Below are 12180 nucleotides of genomic sequence, written 5' to 3'. Positions count from 1 at the left end.
TAACACATGCTTAAAAACGGTAACTTGAACCTTAATTCAGCTTTTTGCTGGTGGCTGCGTTTTCAAATGCGCACTCTATTTTGACAAGTCGTTTGTACAGTGTCAACTTTGACAACTCGTCAGCGGTGTCAATTTTGACAAGCGGTCTCATCAGCCTTGAGTTTCACGGCTATCATGTATCCTGCTTATTTATTTTCTTAATAAACGTTAAACGTCAAATTTAAAATTTATTAGTTTATTTTCAAACGCCTTTTTCGATGATTTTAATTTCTTCGTGAATTTATTTATAAGCATATTTTCAGCTGTTTGAAAGTGTCGAGAGAATTATGCGATTTGAACCTCTTCTCTTACCCAAATTCATCCCACATGAAATTGACTAATAATAGCACACGAAACTTGCTTTTAAACTACCCGGAAAAGCATCTTCTAACGATAAAGTACCTAAACTTAGACCTAAACAATGTTTGTTCACACCTGATTTTGAATACAAATTTGTAGCAAAATTTTGCACCAAGAATTGATAATTGTCAGCTACAGCTGCATCTGCGTTTACCGAAGAAATCGGTTGCAATTCACCTGACTTATTAGTTTCGACTAGATTGAGTATCGCTGATTGGTTTTACTCAGTTTGCTAATCGCCCAATTACATGACAAGACTGATTAATTGCCGTATTGGTCGACCGATTTTTGTATGCCGATTGTGAGTAGCGAATAGTTTTGAATAGCAGATGTTCTGTATCCACATTTCGAGTTAAGTGCCGCTGTTTAATGGGACTACAGTTGACTGCGGATCCGTACCGAAATCAGTTTAGTTTTTCAACTGAAAAACTATTTATATTTGACGTTCAATTATAGTTGAGAGCAGAAGTGAACGCCTACCACGATCAAAAAATTGAATCTGAAGGACGGTTTGTCAAATTTGACAAGACTGATGATTTGTCAAAATTGACATTGGACGGACGACTTGTCAAAGTGGGGTGCGCATTTGGGGACGCAGCCACCAACAAAAAGCTGAATACCTTTTTGTGTGCACGGCAGCGTTGTCAAACGGTTTCATATAATATCGGTAACACTTTGAATTTTACAACGGGAGATGTAGGCTTAAAAAAATGGCCGCCTAGCAGAGGGCCGTTCCTAACCTAATTGCGCGAAGTTACAATGGTGTACAGAAATCGAAGTCACATTCGAAATGTAAATGTCATACAATCTTGTGTAATTTTGTAACATTTGAGTATTGGTCGTTGAGTGTAACAAAGAAGTTATACGAAACTGAATTTGTTTATTTTAGAAAGCAATGGATTCGACTGTTTTATTGGTGTAAACACGTAAAGCAGATGAAAAACAAATCACACATTAAATTATGAGGGTCAAATTACCATCAAACAGACAAGTTTTGGAAGTATTTTTCTACGATATGCGTTTGTGAAACTATCCGCAAAAGAAAGTGCAAGATTAACGATTGATACTGCTTCAATATTTTGGCAACAAACGCGTATAAAAAATCGAAAAATGTACGTCCTTCTCTAGGACGAATCATCAGCCGAATTTGCGTCGATAATGCTGCTATTCTTGCAGCAAGTTCGAAGCTGAAAGCATCTCCTTCTCCGGGCCCTGATGGGTGTTCCTTCGATTTTTGTTAATAAGTGCATCAGTGGGATTCTTGAGCCATTTCGGCGAGTCTTCGTGCAGAATTGTGCTATCACTCACTACTGAAGCATTTCTTTCCTGCTGGAAAGCAGCGAAATGTCTCCAGTTGGCTGCATTTGACGTTCAATTTTTTTCTATTTGCATGTCTCGTCTCAGATCAAAACTATGCGAGCTGGTTGTTTTGAATCCTATTTTCTCTAACTGCAAACATTACATTGCAAACGAACAACCAGATTTTATGCCCAAACGATCGACAACGACCAACCTGCCCTCGTTCACATCATATGTACTCGATGGATTCACTGACGGATTGCAAACCGATGCTATTTACATGGATCTATCTGCGGCCTTCGACAAAATCAATCATAATATCGCAATAACGAAGCTGGACAAACTCGGTATTCATAGACAACTCCTGCGCTGGTTTCGTTCCTATCTCGATGAATGCAACTCCAAATCAGCATTAAGGACTGTCTGCATTATTCTTCTCTAAATCCGGAATCCCACAATGAAGCCATCTCGGCCCAGTAATACTTCTTCTCTACTTTAAAGACGTCAATTTCAAATTACAAGGACCCAGACTTTCTTTGGCCGACGACATGAAAATATTATATATGAAATTTCATATTAATTTTACTGGTTTTAAAATAGTTTATATAAAGAAATAAGCGAAAAAATTCAAAATTTCAATAAAATTGCTTGGTTCACTTTAATCCATTTTCGGGTCCATTAATTTTTCTTGGATCGGCTTCAAATTTTAAATGTGTTTTTGTTAGGCTAAAAGGAAACTTTTTCAGCCCGGCGCTCTTCGAGATCGAAGAATTTGCAAAAATGGCCTGGCTAATAGACGCATTATATAACTGCATCCTTGATTTTGCCAAATATCCGATTTTTTAGTTTCTATTGTCTTAGATTTGGAATTGTTTTCATTGAGAACTTTTCAAAATTTCATTCAGTTTCTAGTGACTATCTCAATTTGTCAGAATTAATACATTTATGCTGTATTTTTTAAGCCCCTCATAAAACAATATTTTGGCTAAGGGCCTGCTTCTTGAATGGGATTAATTCAATTGAATAAAAAATAATTCCTATTTAGCAAATAAAAACGCCCGGATAAAAAACAAAAACAGCCAATGGACCAATTATTGGGTTGTAATCAAAGGACAGCAGAATCTAACAACGGAAATTATTGTAACCAAATTACTAGACTGATGAAGAGCGATTTGCTTTATTGAAACGTTTTCCGATATATTTAAATTAGTCTCCATTACTACTATCACCATTACTTCCTATCTTCTTTTTGAAGTCAACAAAACATATGTATAAAAAACTACCATTGAGTATACGGCATGATATGTACCTCAGACCTGGATAGTGATTTTTCCACATTTCCAATCCAAAACGTAATAATTCCAATTTCATTAATTTCCATATAATACCTGTGAAACTTTCATTCATAACCTTCATATCTGTGTTAGTACGCGCATGTATAACACATTATGACAGCAACCGATTTACCTGTAAATATCTTTCTATAATTCCTTAATACAACATTCGTGTGCAAACACAGACAATGACGTCATTTGTCTATTCTACATTCTATATTGATATTCATATCGACTCACTATTCCTTACGTTCAATTCTGAATGACTTTAAAAAGCTTCAACTTACCATACTTGTCCATAAGCACCGCTACCGACAGGAGTTAGCATCTGGTATTTTTCTGGTACTTCCCATTCTGTTTTGTTGATCTCGACCTTGTAAAATTTCGGCATGATTTGTCTCGTAGTTTCGTGAACAGCTTGTATTTTATTTCTACTTGATATTTACACCTTCCCAAACAAATTATTCACTTTTGCCGACATGCAATTTTAAACGATTGTAGACACAGCCTTACCGCATGTATTACATAGGCGTTTGATATCTACAGAAATACGAGATAAGAAACACAACTACACTACACCGAGCACTTTTGACTGAAGTAACGCTGCACCTTTATCTTTTCGTTCCAAGATTCACAACAAACTCAAATCACTTTTTTATTCGATGTGTGATATTTGTGACTAGGTTTCACGACTTGGTGTTATACAGACACCTCTTTCGTTTCCTGCATGCTACAAATAGACTAGAAATAAACATGCTCAGCTTCGCTCTTTCTGGTTTGAAGCATATATAATTAATATTATATACTACATGTGTAATGCAGGGATGCCAGGTGATATTTTAAAAATCTGTGAGCGGCCGATTTAAAAATCTGTATCTGTGTTACGGAAAAGGTACAAATTTGTCTGAAAACAAGATGTGGTGGCTTTTTTTTTGGTTTTCGTGCGAGGCAAAAATTAAGCGCAAGGTAAAAAAAATTAGAAATCTGTGCTAATCTGTGCATTGTACAAGAAAACTGTGGAAATCTGTGCATTAAAACAGAACACTGTGGAAATTTGTGCAGTTTTTATAATCTGTGCAGCATATTGAAAATCCGTGAAACACAGATTAATCTGTGAACCTGGCATCCCTAGTGCAATGTTTAATATTGTTAAGCCAGACCGGACTAAGTGACAAAATATTGATTTAGAAAAAACGTGTTTAAAGTTGGATTCGAAACATCCTCTACGTTATAATTGGAAATAATTTGTTGCCATAGTTCTTGTTTATGGTTACGTTTTTCAAATCTTTCAAAAGTCGAATGTAGAAATTCTTTGTCCAGTGTTATCATTATCTCATTTTTTGATGTTTTGCGACTTAGTCCGGTCTGACTAAACACCGACCAACTGTCAATTGAGAACCGAAATGACAGGTACACAGCTTAATCTGTGTTTCACAGATTTGCAATGTACAGCACCGATTTTTAAAACTGCACATATTTCCACAGTTTTCTGCTTTAATGTACAGATTTTCAGTTTTCTGCTATAATGCACAAATTTCCACAGTTTTCTGCTATAATGCACAGACTAGCACTAAAGTTACTATATTAAGAGTTAAGCACTATTTAGACTCTCGGTGAAAATGAACGTGAACATGTGTTAAATACCTTCCATTGTTCACGGTGGACGACGTCGTGAACAGTTTAATCAGCGAACAACGATTTCATGCTTACCTGGCAGTTTACAGTTTGTCAGAATGCAATCTAGTATTCGAAGGCGAACGTTCACCGTGAACAGCGATGACATATATATTCACCACTCCGTATCAATTCCGCCCATCGTCTCGTTTACACTCCCGGTGAACAAGTGAATTATCCACTGCGAACATATTTCACCGTGGAATATTTAAATTGATCGGGGAATATGAATATTATTGCATTGATTCAATTATATCGAATAATTGTGCATGGATTCGCTAAGTATATTAATGTACTATCGTTTAGTTCCAGTTTCATCAATTTCCAAGCACTAATAAGTGAGATATTGGAATAAACAATTTGGTGCGCATCGAGTTCACGTTCATTTTCACCGAGGGTGTAAATAGGTCTTTAGGCGGACACAAAAGCCGGAAAACTTGCAGCTCTTATTTCAGGAAAAAAAAAACACTGGCATCCCATGTAAATGTTCAAGCTATAGCTTAATAATTTCATTGTCGTCGTAAGAACTTTACATGCACGAATATAAAAAACTTGTGCAAATATCTCTTCTTGTGATTTCATACTTATGCAAATATCTCTTCTTGCTACAGAAAAAAATGGTTCTTTTCGTTTCTCTACACATTATAACACAAGAGAAGAGTTAAATAATTATGACCATAATCACAATACCTTTCCCATATACATCCAAAGAGAACATGTTATGTGACGTCATTCTTGATTGGCTCCGGTATTTGACATGTTCAATTGGCTCCGCCCAGTGTCTCCTGTCTAACTATGAATATAGTAACTATAACTAGCACAGATTTCCCATTTTTTGACTCAAAAGGTCGTTACTTCTTGTTTTGAGACAAATATATACGTTTTCCTTAACACAAATTTGCACAGACTGTTAAATAGGCTGTGCAGATTTCAAGAAATATGATCTGGCATCCATGATTTAGAAAGGTATTGACTTTTCTACGGCACATGTATGTACACGTCACATGAAACAAATAATACACCAAAACTTGGTGGAAAATAGTAAACAAAGACGGTAAAAGCAACCCAGTAAGGTTCAGCCGGAACTGAACTGGAATTCTGGCTGGTTCCAGTTCGTATTCCGGCTCCAGTGACACAACCGATTCTAAGTAGAATCGGTTGTGTCACTGGAGCCGGAATGCGAACTGGAACCAGCCGGAATTCCAGTTCATTTCCGGCTGAGCTTTACTGGGAAATGGTATTGTTCTAGCCAAACATGTCAAATGGTCCTAAGTGCAAATGACAGTTTCTCTTTGTTTACTTTCTCTTTTGCTAATAACTCGGCAGTTTATACGTTTGTTACTCAACTCTTAGCAGAATAGAGTACTTGACAATCTGTAACTGTATTAGTGTGTTAAACGGTTTGTTTTCCTCCTCCTGTCATATATGGAGGAAAACAAATCGAAAATAACTTTTCGGTCGGATTATTTTCATGATACCGAATTGTACGTCCCCCGAATAAGTTTTACAGCGACATAGAGCATTTCAACACTATTATAAATACTTTACGAGAGCTAATTCAAATGTTTAAATTGGCTGACAGTTTTATATATGACAGCTGGAGGAAAACAAACCCCCAAGTAGAGTGGGTGAAATCGTTTGCATAGAACTCTATAAGCTAGTCGACATCAGAGTTTTTCGATATATCCTGAAACAAAAGTGAAAAGTTTTTTTAAGTTTTAAGTATTAATCGAAAGAGAAAGTAAACAAAGAGAGGCTCTCATTTGCACTTAGGACCATTTGACATGTTTGTAGAGTGTTTTCAACCAAGAAACTGCATTAGTGTTCGTGAGACCGGTCGACAATAGCTCAATATATAGTGTATATTGTATAGACAACATACATATAACCCATATAACGCTATGTTTACAATTCGCCATCTGATTAAACTTCATTTGACAAAAATTCCACCCGAGTTAACCTCAATCTCGCACTAACACAACTGCACATGGATTAGTCAATGACACGTTTCTGACCAGCTGATTATTTCTTCTGACGTTACTCCGGTGGGCGCGACTTCGACAAAATCTTTGATTCGATCCAACATCAAACGAATCGGTCTAACGAAAGATGTTTACGAGTTTTTGTGCTCTCGAGAGTAGAGAAAAACAAACTTGTTGACAAAACCCATCGCTGAATTGTTGAACAATCGTCGTATAGATTGCCTACTCTATCATTTCCTACACATTCGACACGTCGTGCAACGAGTATAACACACTTCACCTGTTTCGTAACAATACTAGCACATAACACTACTGAAATTTTAGCGACGGTTGATTGACGATTTCAAGAGAGACAAACTAAATCATAGGTAATAAAATGACCGTTTATCCGTTTACTCGTGATCTGAGCCGAAACATGCAGATAGCAAAGAGAATAGTGAAAGAGACGAAGAGTGAAAATCAGTCAAAACGGCAACACTCCCTTTATGATGATTTCAACACTAGAATTTTGGCAACCGCTTCTACAGGCGGCACTTTAAATGACTCCTATTATATTTTGAAAACAAACCGTATGTCGATCGATGGATTTGTTTATCAAACGATGTGCATTTCGAAACAAAGAGATGAAATAATTCTAAAGCTTATTTTTACTCATACATATACTCTAGAATGCACCTTACAATCACGATTGAACTAAATTCTGACGAAAATTCAAATTTCTTTTTTAATAGAAGTACAATACTTATCTCCTCCAACTCAGGCATGAGTAATGTTTATTTACATTGCACGATTGGTCTGCTCAATAAGGTATTTTTGGCTTCACACTATTCGTCTCTTTCCCTATTCTCTTTGGCAGATAGCAAAAAATCGAACGTCAAATGCAGCCAGGGGGTACTGTCAATGCAGCCAGTCTATTTAAACTATGTGAGGCAAAAAGAGAGGCTATGCGAGACAAACGATAGAATGAACAGAAAAAAAGAAAAGGAAAACATCTATCGGCAAGCTCGTGATCAACTTGAGGGACTCTCGAACAAACTACTACTACCGAACGATAGTGGGCAACAGAGATGCCAGATTTGAAGATTTGTCTTCATTTTGAAGACATTTGAAATGGTTTGAAGACGTATTTTTCATTTTGAAGACAAATTTGTTCGGATGTCTGACTGATTTCTGGAAGAATTCTGACTCACAATCAACAACCGATTCGGAATCCTGGCCTTTGAAGACAAATGAAGGCATGTTTTAAGAAATATCCCTCGTGGGCAATTATAACACTGTTGTTATAATCTTGACCGATTGGCATCGTACAATAGCCCAGAGATTATGCTTATATCATATTTAAAACATCGTCTTTGCATTAGCCCTGCCCTCCAGCCATGCCCACATCTTTCTAGTGAGTGAATGAGTGTACGAAGGACTGTTTTCAAATACAGTCGTGAGTCGCTGGTTGGGCCACAGCCTTGAATTTGATTCGCTAGTTGGACCGACTGACAAATGTCAAAAACTCTCCAAAGGAGGTGTTGGCAGTGTAAATGCATCTGTTCACATCTCTAAATATTGTCAGATTGATTGTCAAAGTAAATTTGACATAAGATTTTGGCGTTCAGATGCATTTTAGTTGGACAATGGTCCAACTAGCGGAGGTCCAACTAAAAAGCGGTCCAGTTAAAGTGTCCAACCAGCGAATCACGACTGTGATTTAGGTAAGGCTTTGTCAATTTATCATTATATACAGTGATTGTTAGAAAGATATGATCTTTTCTCGCTTTACGAATCCAATTCATTCAGTAGATATAGACGAGGTCTATGTGTGCGACCGCGATGAGCGTACAAATGCACAACAGAGTGCAGCTAATAGGGGAAGCTGGGGCAAAACGCACCTTCTAAGGAAATATGATCATAACTCAGATATAAAACATCAATTGGAAGAATTTAATTAATGACATCGTTTAGCCAACATTACTCTCTGTAAACACAATCATAACGCTTTGCAAAATATTCAAAAACATGAAAAATATTCAATTTTTCAAAATCATTGAAAATCACCTTTTCAAAAATAAGCGGGGCGTTTTGCACCTGTGCGGGGGCAAAATGCACCACAACAACGGGGAAAAATGCACTACAACAACGGGGCAGGATGTACCGCAACAACGGGGCAGAATGCTCGGTGACCAAGCATGTAGTTTTGTTTTCTAACGAGATTTCAAAAAAAAAATGTGCCATTAAAAAGCCTTAGGTTATGCAATGCGTAGGTTTTCAGAACAATTTTTCTGTTTTCGATTGAAAAATCAGCAGAATCAAAGAACAGAGCATTTTGGCCCCGAGGAAGCAGCTATATTTATTTAGCAAAAAAAAATAAATTTTTCACATATTGTGAGACAGAATAATGAACAACGGTATAAATGAAACTGGAATGCACTGATATAATAGGAAAACAGCATTTATAAGAGCTGAAAACCCTTGTTGCGCGAGCCACGATAATTACATGAGAAGAGCGCGTTATTGTTTTTTGTTAATTTCTCGAGCTGCTCTTAATGTACGGTTATCAAACTTTGACAGTGTATGTTTACTATGGCGGACTTCCGACCGGTGTTACCCTTTTCTAGAAATTTTCAGCAGTTTTCGATTTAAACAAGGAGTGCATTTTCCCCCGGGGTGCGTTTTACCCCATCTTCCCCTACTTCGTATTTTGGCGTATTTGCGCTTCAGTTCCGTTGTAGTTTTTAGCATGTTTTTGTTCTCGTTGCCGGCTGTCATTATTTCTTCGTTCGGACCCTAAAACCAACAAAAAATGGTCAGGACAAGTGAAATATGGCATTTTTTCTTATTAAAGGCTCCTCCTCTGACATGTGCAAAAGCTGTGGAGCTTTTGTTCTAATGTCAGGAAACACTGCAAACCTATGGGGCCACTTGAAAAGGTATCATAAGAATGTTTATTCGACCACCACACTGGTTCTACTTCGTCTAATGCACAGGTAGTATATTAATTATTTTTTCAGTTTTTTCGACTAAGCGACACAATCATCACTATGGTTAAGAGGTTCCAATAAAGAAATAATAATAACACTCCTTAGTTTGAAAGTATCGGAAAGGTCAGCTTTAATACACACAGATGTTTTGGATTCGGTATCAATATTCAAGGAGAGCGCTATTACTTTTGCACAACTGACCTCTTTCAAATAAATATTAACAAATGTAAAAGAAAAACACAAACATAAATTGTTTATAAAGTGCATTAGAATATTAAAAAAGCATCGATTTTTGTCGAATGTTGTTGCTTTCGGTTTTTTTCGAGGATTGATTTAATCGATCTGGCGAAATCGATTTTTTTCTGCAAAATGCCCATTACTGTCGATGTACACGCAGTACTTCCCAGTTAAGCTCAGCCGGAAATGAACCAGAATTCTGGCTGGTTCCAGCTCGTATTCCGGCTCCAGTGACACAACCGATTCTAGTTAGCCAGAATTCTGGTTCATTTCCGGCTGAACCTTACCGGGTTTTTATGCATAGGGTTGCCCCCGTTCGGGTTTGACCCGGAGGCTCCGGTTTTCGGGAGCGATCTCCGGGCCTCCGGGTTTCACATCAATTTCTCCGGGTTTGGTGGAAAGAAGCATAATTTCTTTACAAAATATTTAAAAAGTCTAAGTTAACTATTACTCTGGTTCAGATTAATTTTGCCCGACTAACCTTTCGTTTCAAGATGGCGAAGATAAGTTCACCAAATATTTCTGATTTCTTTCACAAATAAATGAAAATGAAAAACAAATCAAATTTACTACAAATTAAGGAAAGTAATATTTCGCTATATGCATTTGAAATGTTGCATCCCACTAAGTCGCTCAAATTGGTGTAAAAAGCTATTTGCTGCAATTTTACGAAATCAATTCACTGTTAGTGGTGCTTATTACCAGCTGCACCAAGGTATGGCAGATTTGTTCTGATCCAACTGGCTAGGTCAGCATCAAACGAGCTCTTCCGGCGCGGGAGGTGAGCTTTTCTCCTTTGTTGCAACCTCTGGTGATGAATAACCGACACCACATAGTGCTTCCTATGTGATGCTGCTGCCCTGCCTCCTTTGCTTGCCTTTTCCTGTTCGTTGTGGAGGAGAGCAATGCTCGTTCGACTTATCTTACACAGCGAGAGTAGCAGATGCTTTTGTATTCGTGGCACTTAGTCGGGGAAGTTAAATACTGCACTAGATTTAATTAAAGCTTTACTTTAACGTAGTAATAAAATGCAATTAAAGTGCTCTAAAATGCCGAGTAATCGTTTTGATTCCAATTTCTGTCTAGTTCCACTTAAAATCCACCACTCCCCAGGTCAGTGAAAATCTCCGGGTTAAAGCCTCTCAAGAGGTGCCAGCCCTATTTAGTATCGATAGCATACTTTTCTATAGAAAAGCCACTCGTTTCTTCTGCTGTATATTTTATGCATTGGACATATTCGGTCTATCCACGCCTTGAATGCTTACTAGAAGTATATGCTATAAAATGCATAAAAATCACAGCACACGGAAAAATAAAACAACACAGAGAATAAGTTCTTTTAATGTCCCTCTAAGAACGGTTGGTTGCAAAATCGTCAAATGAAGGACGTTCGTTGGACCAATTTGAACAACGTCCAAAAAACCATTCAACAAACGTCCGTCGTTGGACTCGTGTTGAACGATTTTGAAACAATTTTTTTGACGTCTCAGTGGATTACTTTTGAGTTGTGCGTCGCTTTTGCACTTATTACGGCCAATTTCTTCACTGGATGAAAACCGGTTTTCGCTGAAATTAGCCGAAAACTGGGTTTCATTCATGTGAAGAAATCTGCCGAGTGATTCGACTCAGTCCAGGTCTTTAGTGGAATAAGATACTTTTGAGTTGTTTGGGGTATACTCAAAATTAAGTAAATTCAACTTAAATTTGAGCATAATGAACTCAAGGTTGAGTATAAAAAACCTATCAATGAGTTGTGATTTTTACCGTGGTTAAAGGGACTCTACCTTCAACACGGTTTGCCTAATTTTACTTTATTCCACGACAAGATGAAGAGAAAAAGGGTGGAAACATTTGACGCTTTTGAGTGTATTGACTTATTTGACGTCTAGGACACTAACACAGTTGCAATGTGTATATACAACATGCACATAACGTTATGTTTACAATTCGCTATCTGATTTAACCTCATTTGGTAAAAAAACAAGCCGATTTAACCTCAATCTCGCACTAACACAACTCCACATAGATTAGTCAATTAGTTTTATACTTGCAAAATTAAGCATGGCGTCCGGGCCCTTGAAGTAAACATAAACATCCGAACGAACATCCCGATTCTTTGGCATACAATGAAAAGTGAGAAAAGGCCGAGCTTCACCTCGGATCTACCGATTCGAACACTTAGGGACACTTTTTATCTCGAAAATGCCGATTAAAATAATTATGACCGCGCCGATGCAAAACTTATGGCAACGGAAAGGCCTACTACGTCATTTGTTTGTGTTTTTC

At 37.4% G+C, this 12180-nt stretch overlaps 1 protein-coding gene across 6 annotated transcripts in view; it reads right to left on the bottom strand.

Moving 5' to 3' along the window:
- LOC131693096 (mitogen-activated protein kinase p38b-like) overlaps positions 1–7111 on the bottom strand; it is a 130729-nt gene extending 123618 nt beyond the window's left edge. Inside the window, exons 1-2 of one of the 6 annotated variants that reach the window (XM_058980636.1) lie at positions 6969–7111; positions 3320–3804 (exon numbers count right to left, since the gene is read on the bottom strand). In XM_058980636.1, coding sequence (XP_058836619.1) covers positions 3320–3423 — 104 coding nt within the window. In that variant the 5' untranslated portion in view covers positions 3424–3804; positions 6969–7111. Of the gene's footprint in view, positions 1–3319; positions 3805–6588; positions 6934–6968 lie in introns of those variants that run through there. The other 5 variants (XM_058980638.1, XM_058980637.1, XM_058980639.1 and 2 more) reach the window with 5 other exon arrangements.
- Between the last annotated feature and the right edge of the window lie 5069 nt (positions 7112–12180).

The sequence above is a fragment of the Topomyia yanbarensis genome, chromosome 3 (assembly GCF_030247195.1).
Source record: "Topomyia yanbarensis strain Yona2022 chromosome 3, ASM3024719v1, whole genome shotgun sequence".
Classification (NCBI taxonomy): domain Eukaryota; kingdom Metazoa; phylum Arthropoda; class Insecta; order Diptera; family Culicidae; genus Topomyia; species Topomyia yanbarensis.
This window is presented reverse-complemented; position numbering and strand designations above follow the sequence as displayed.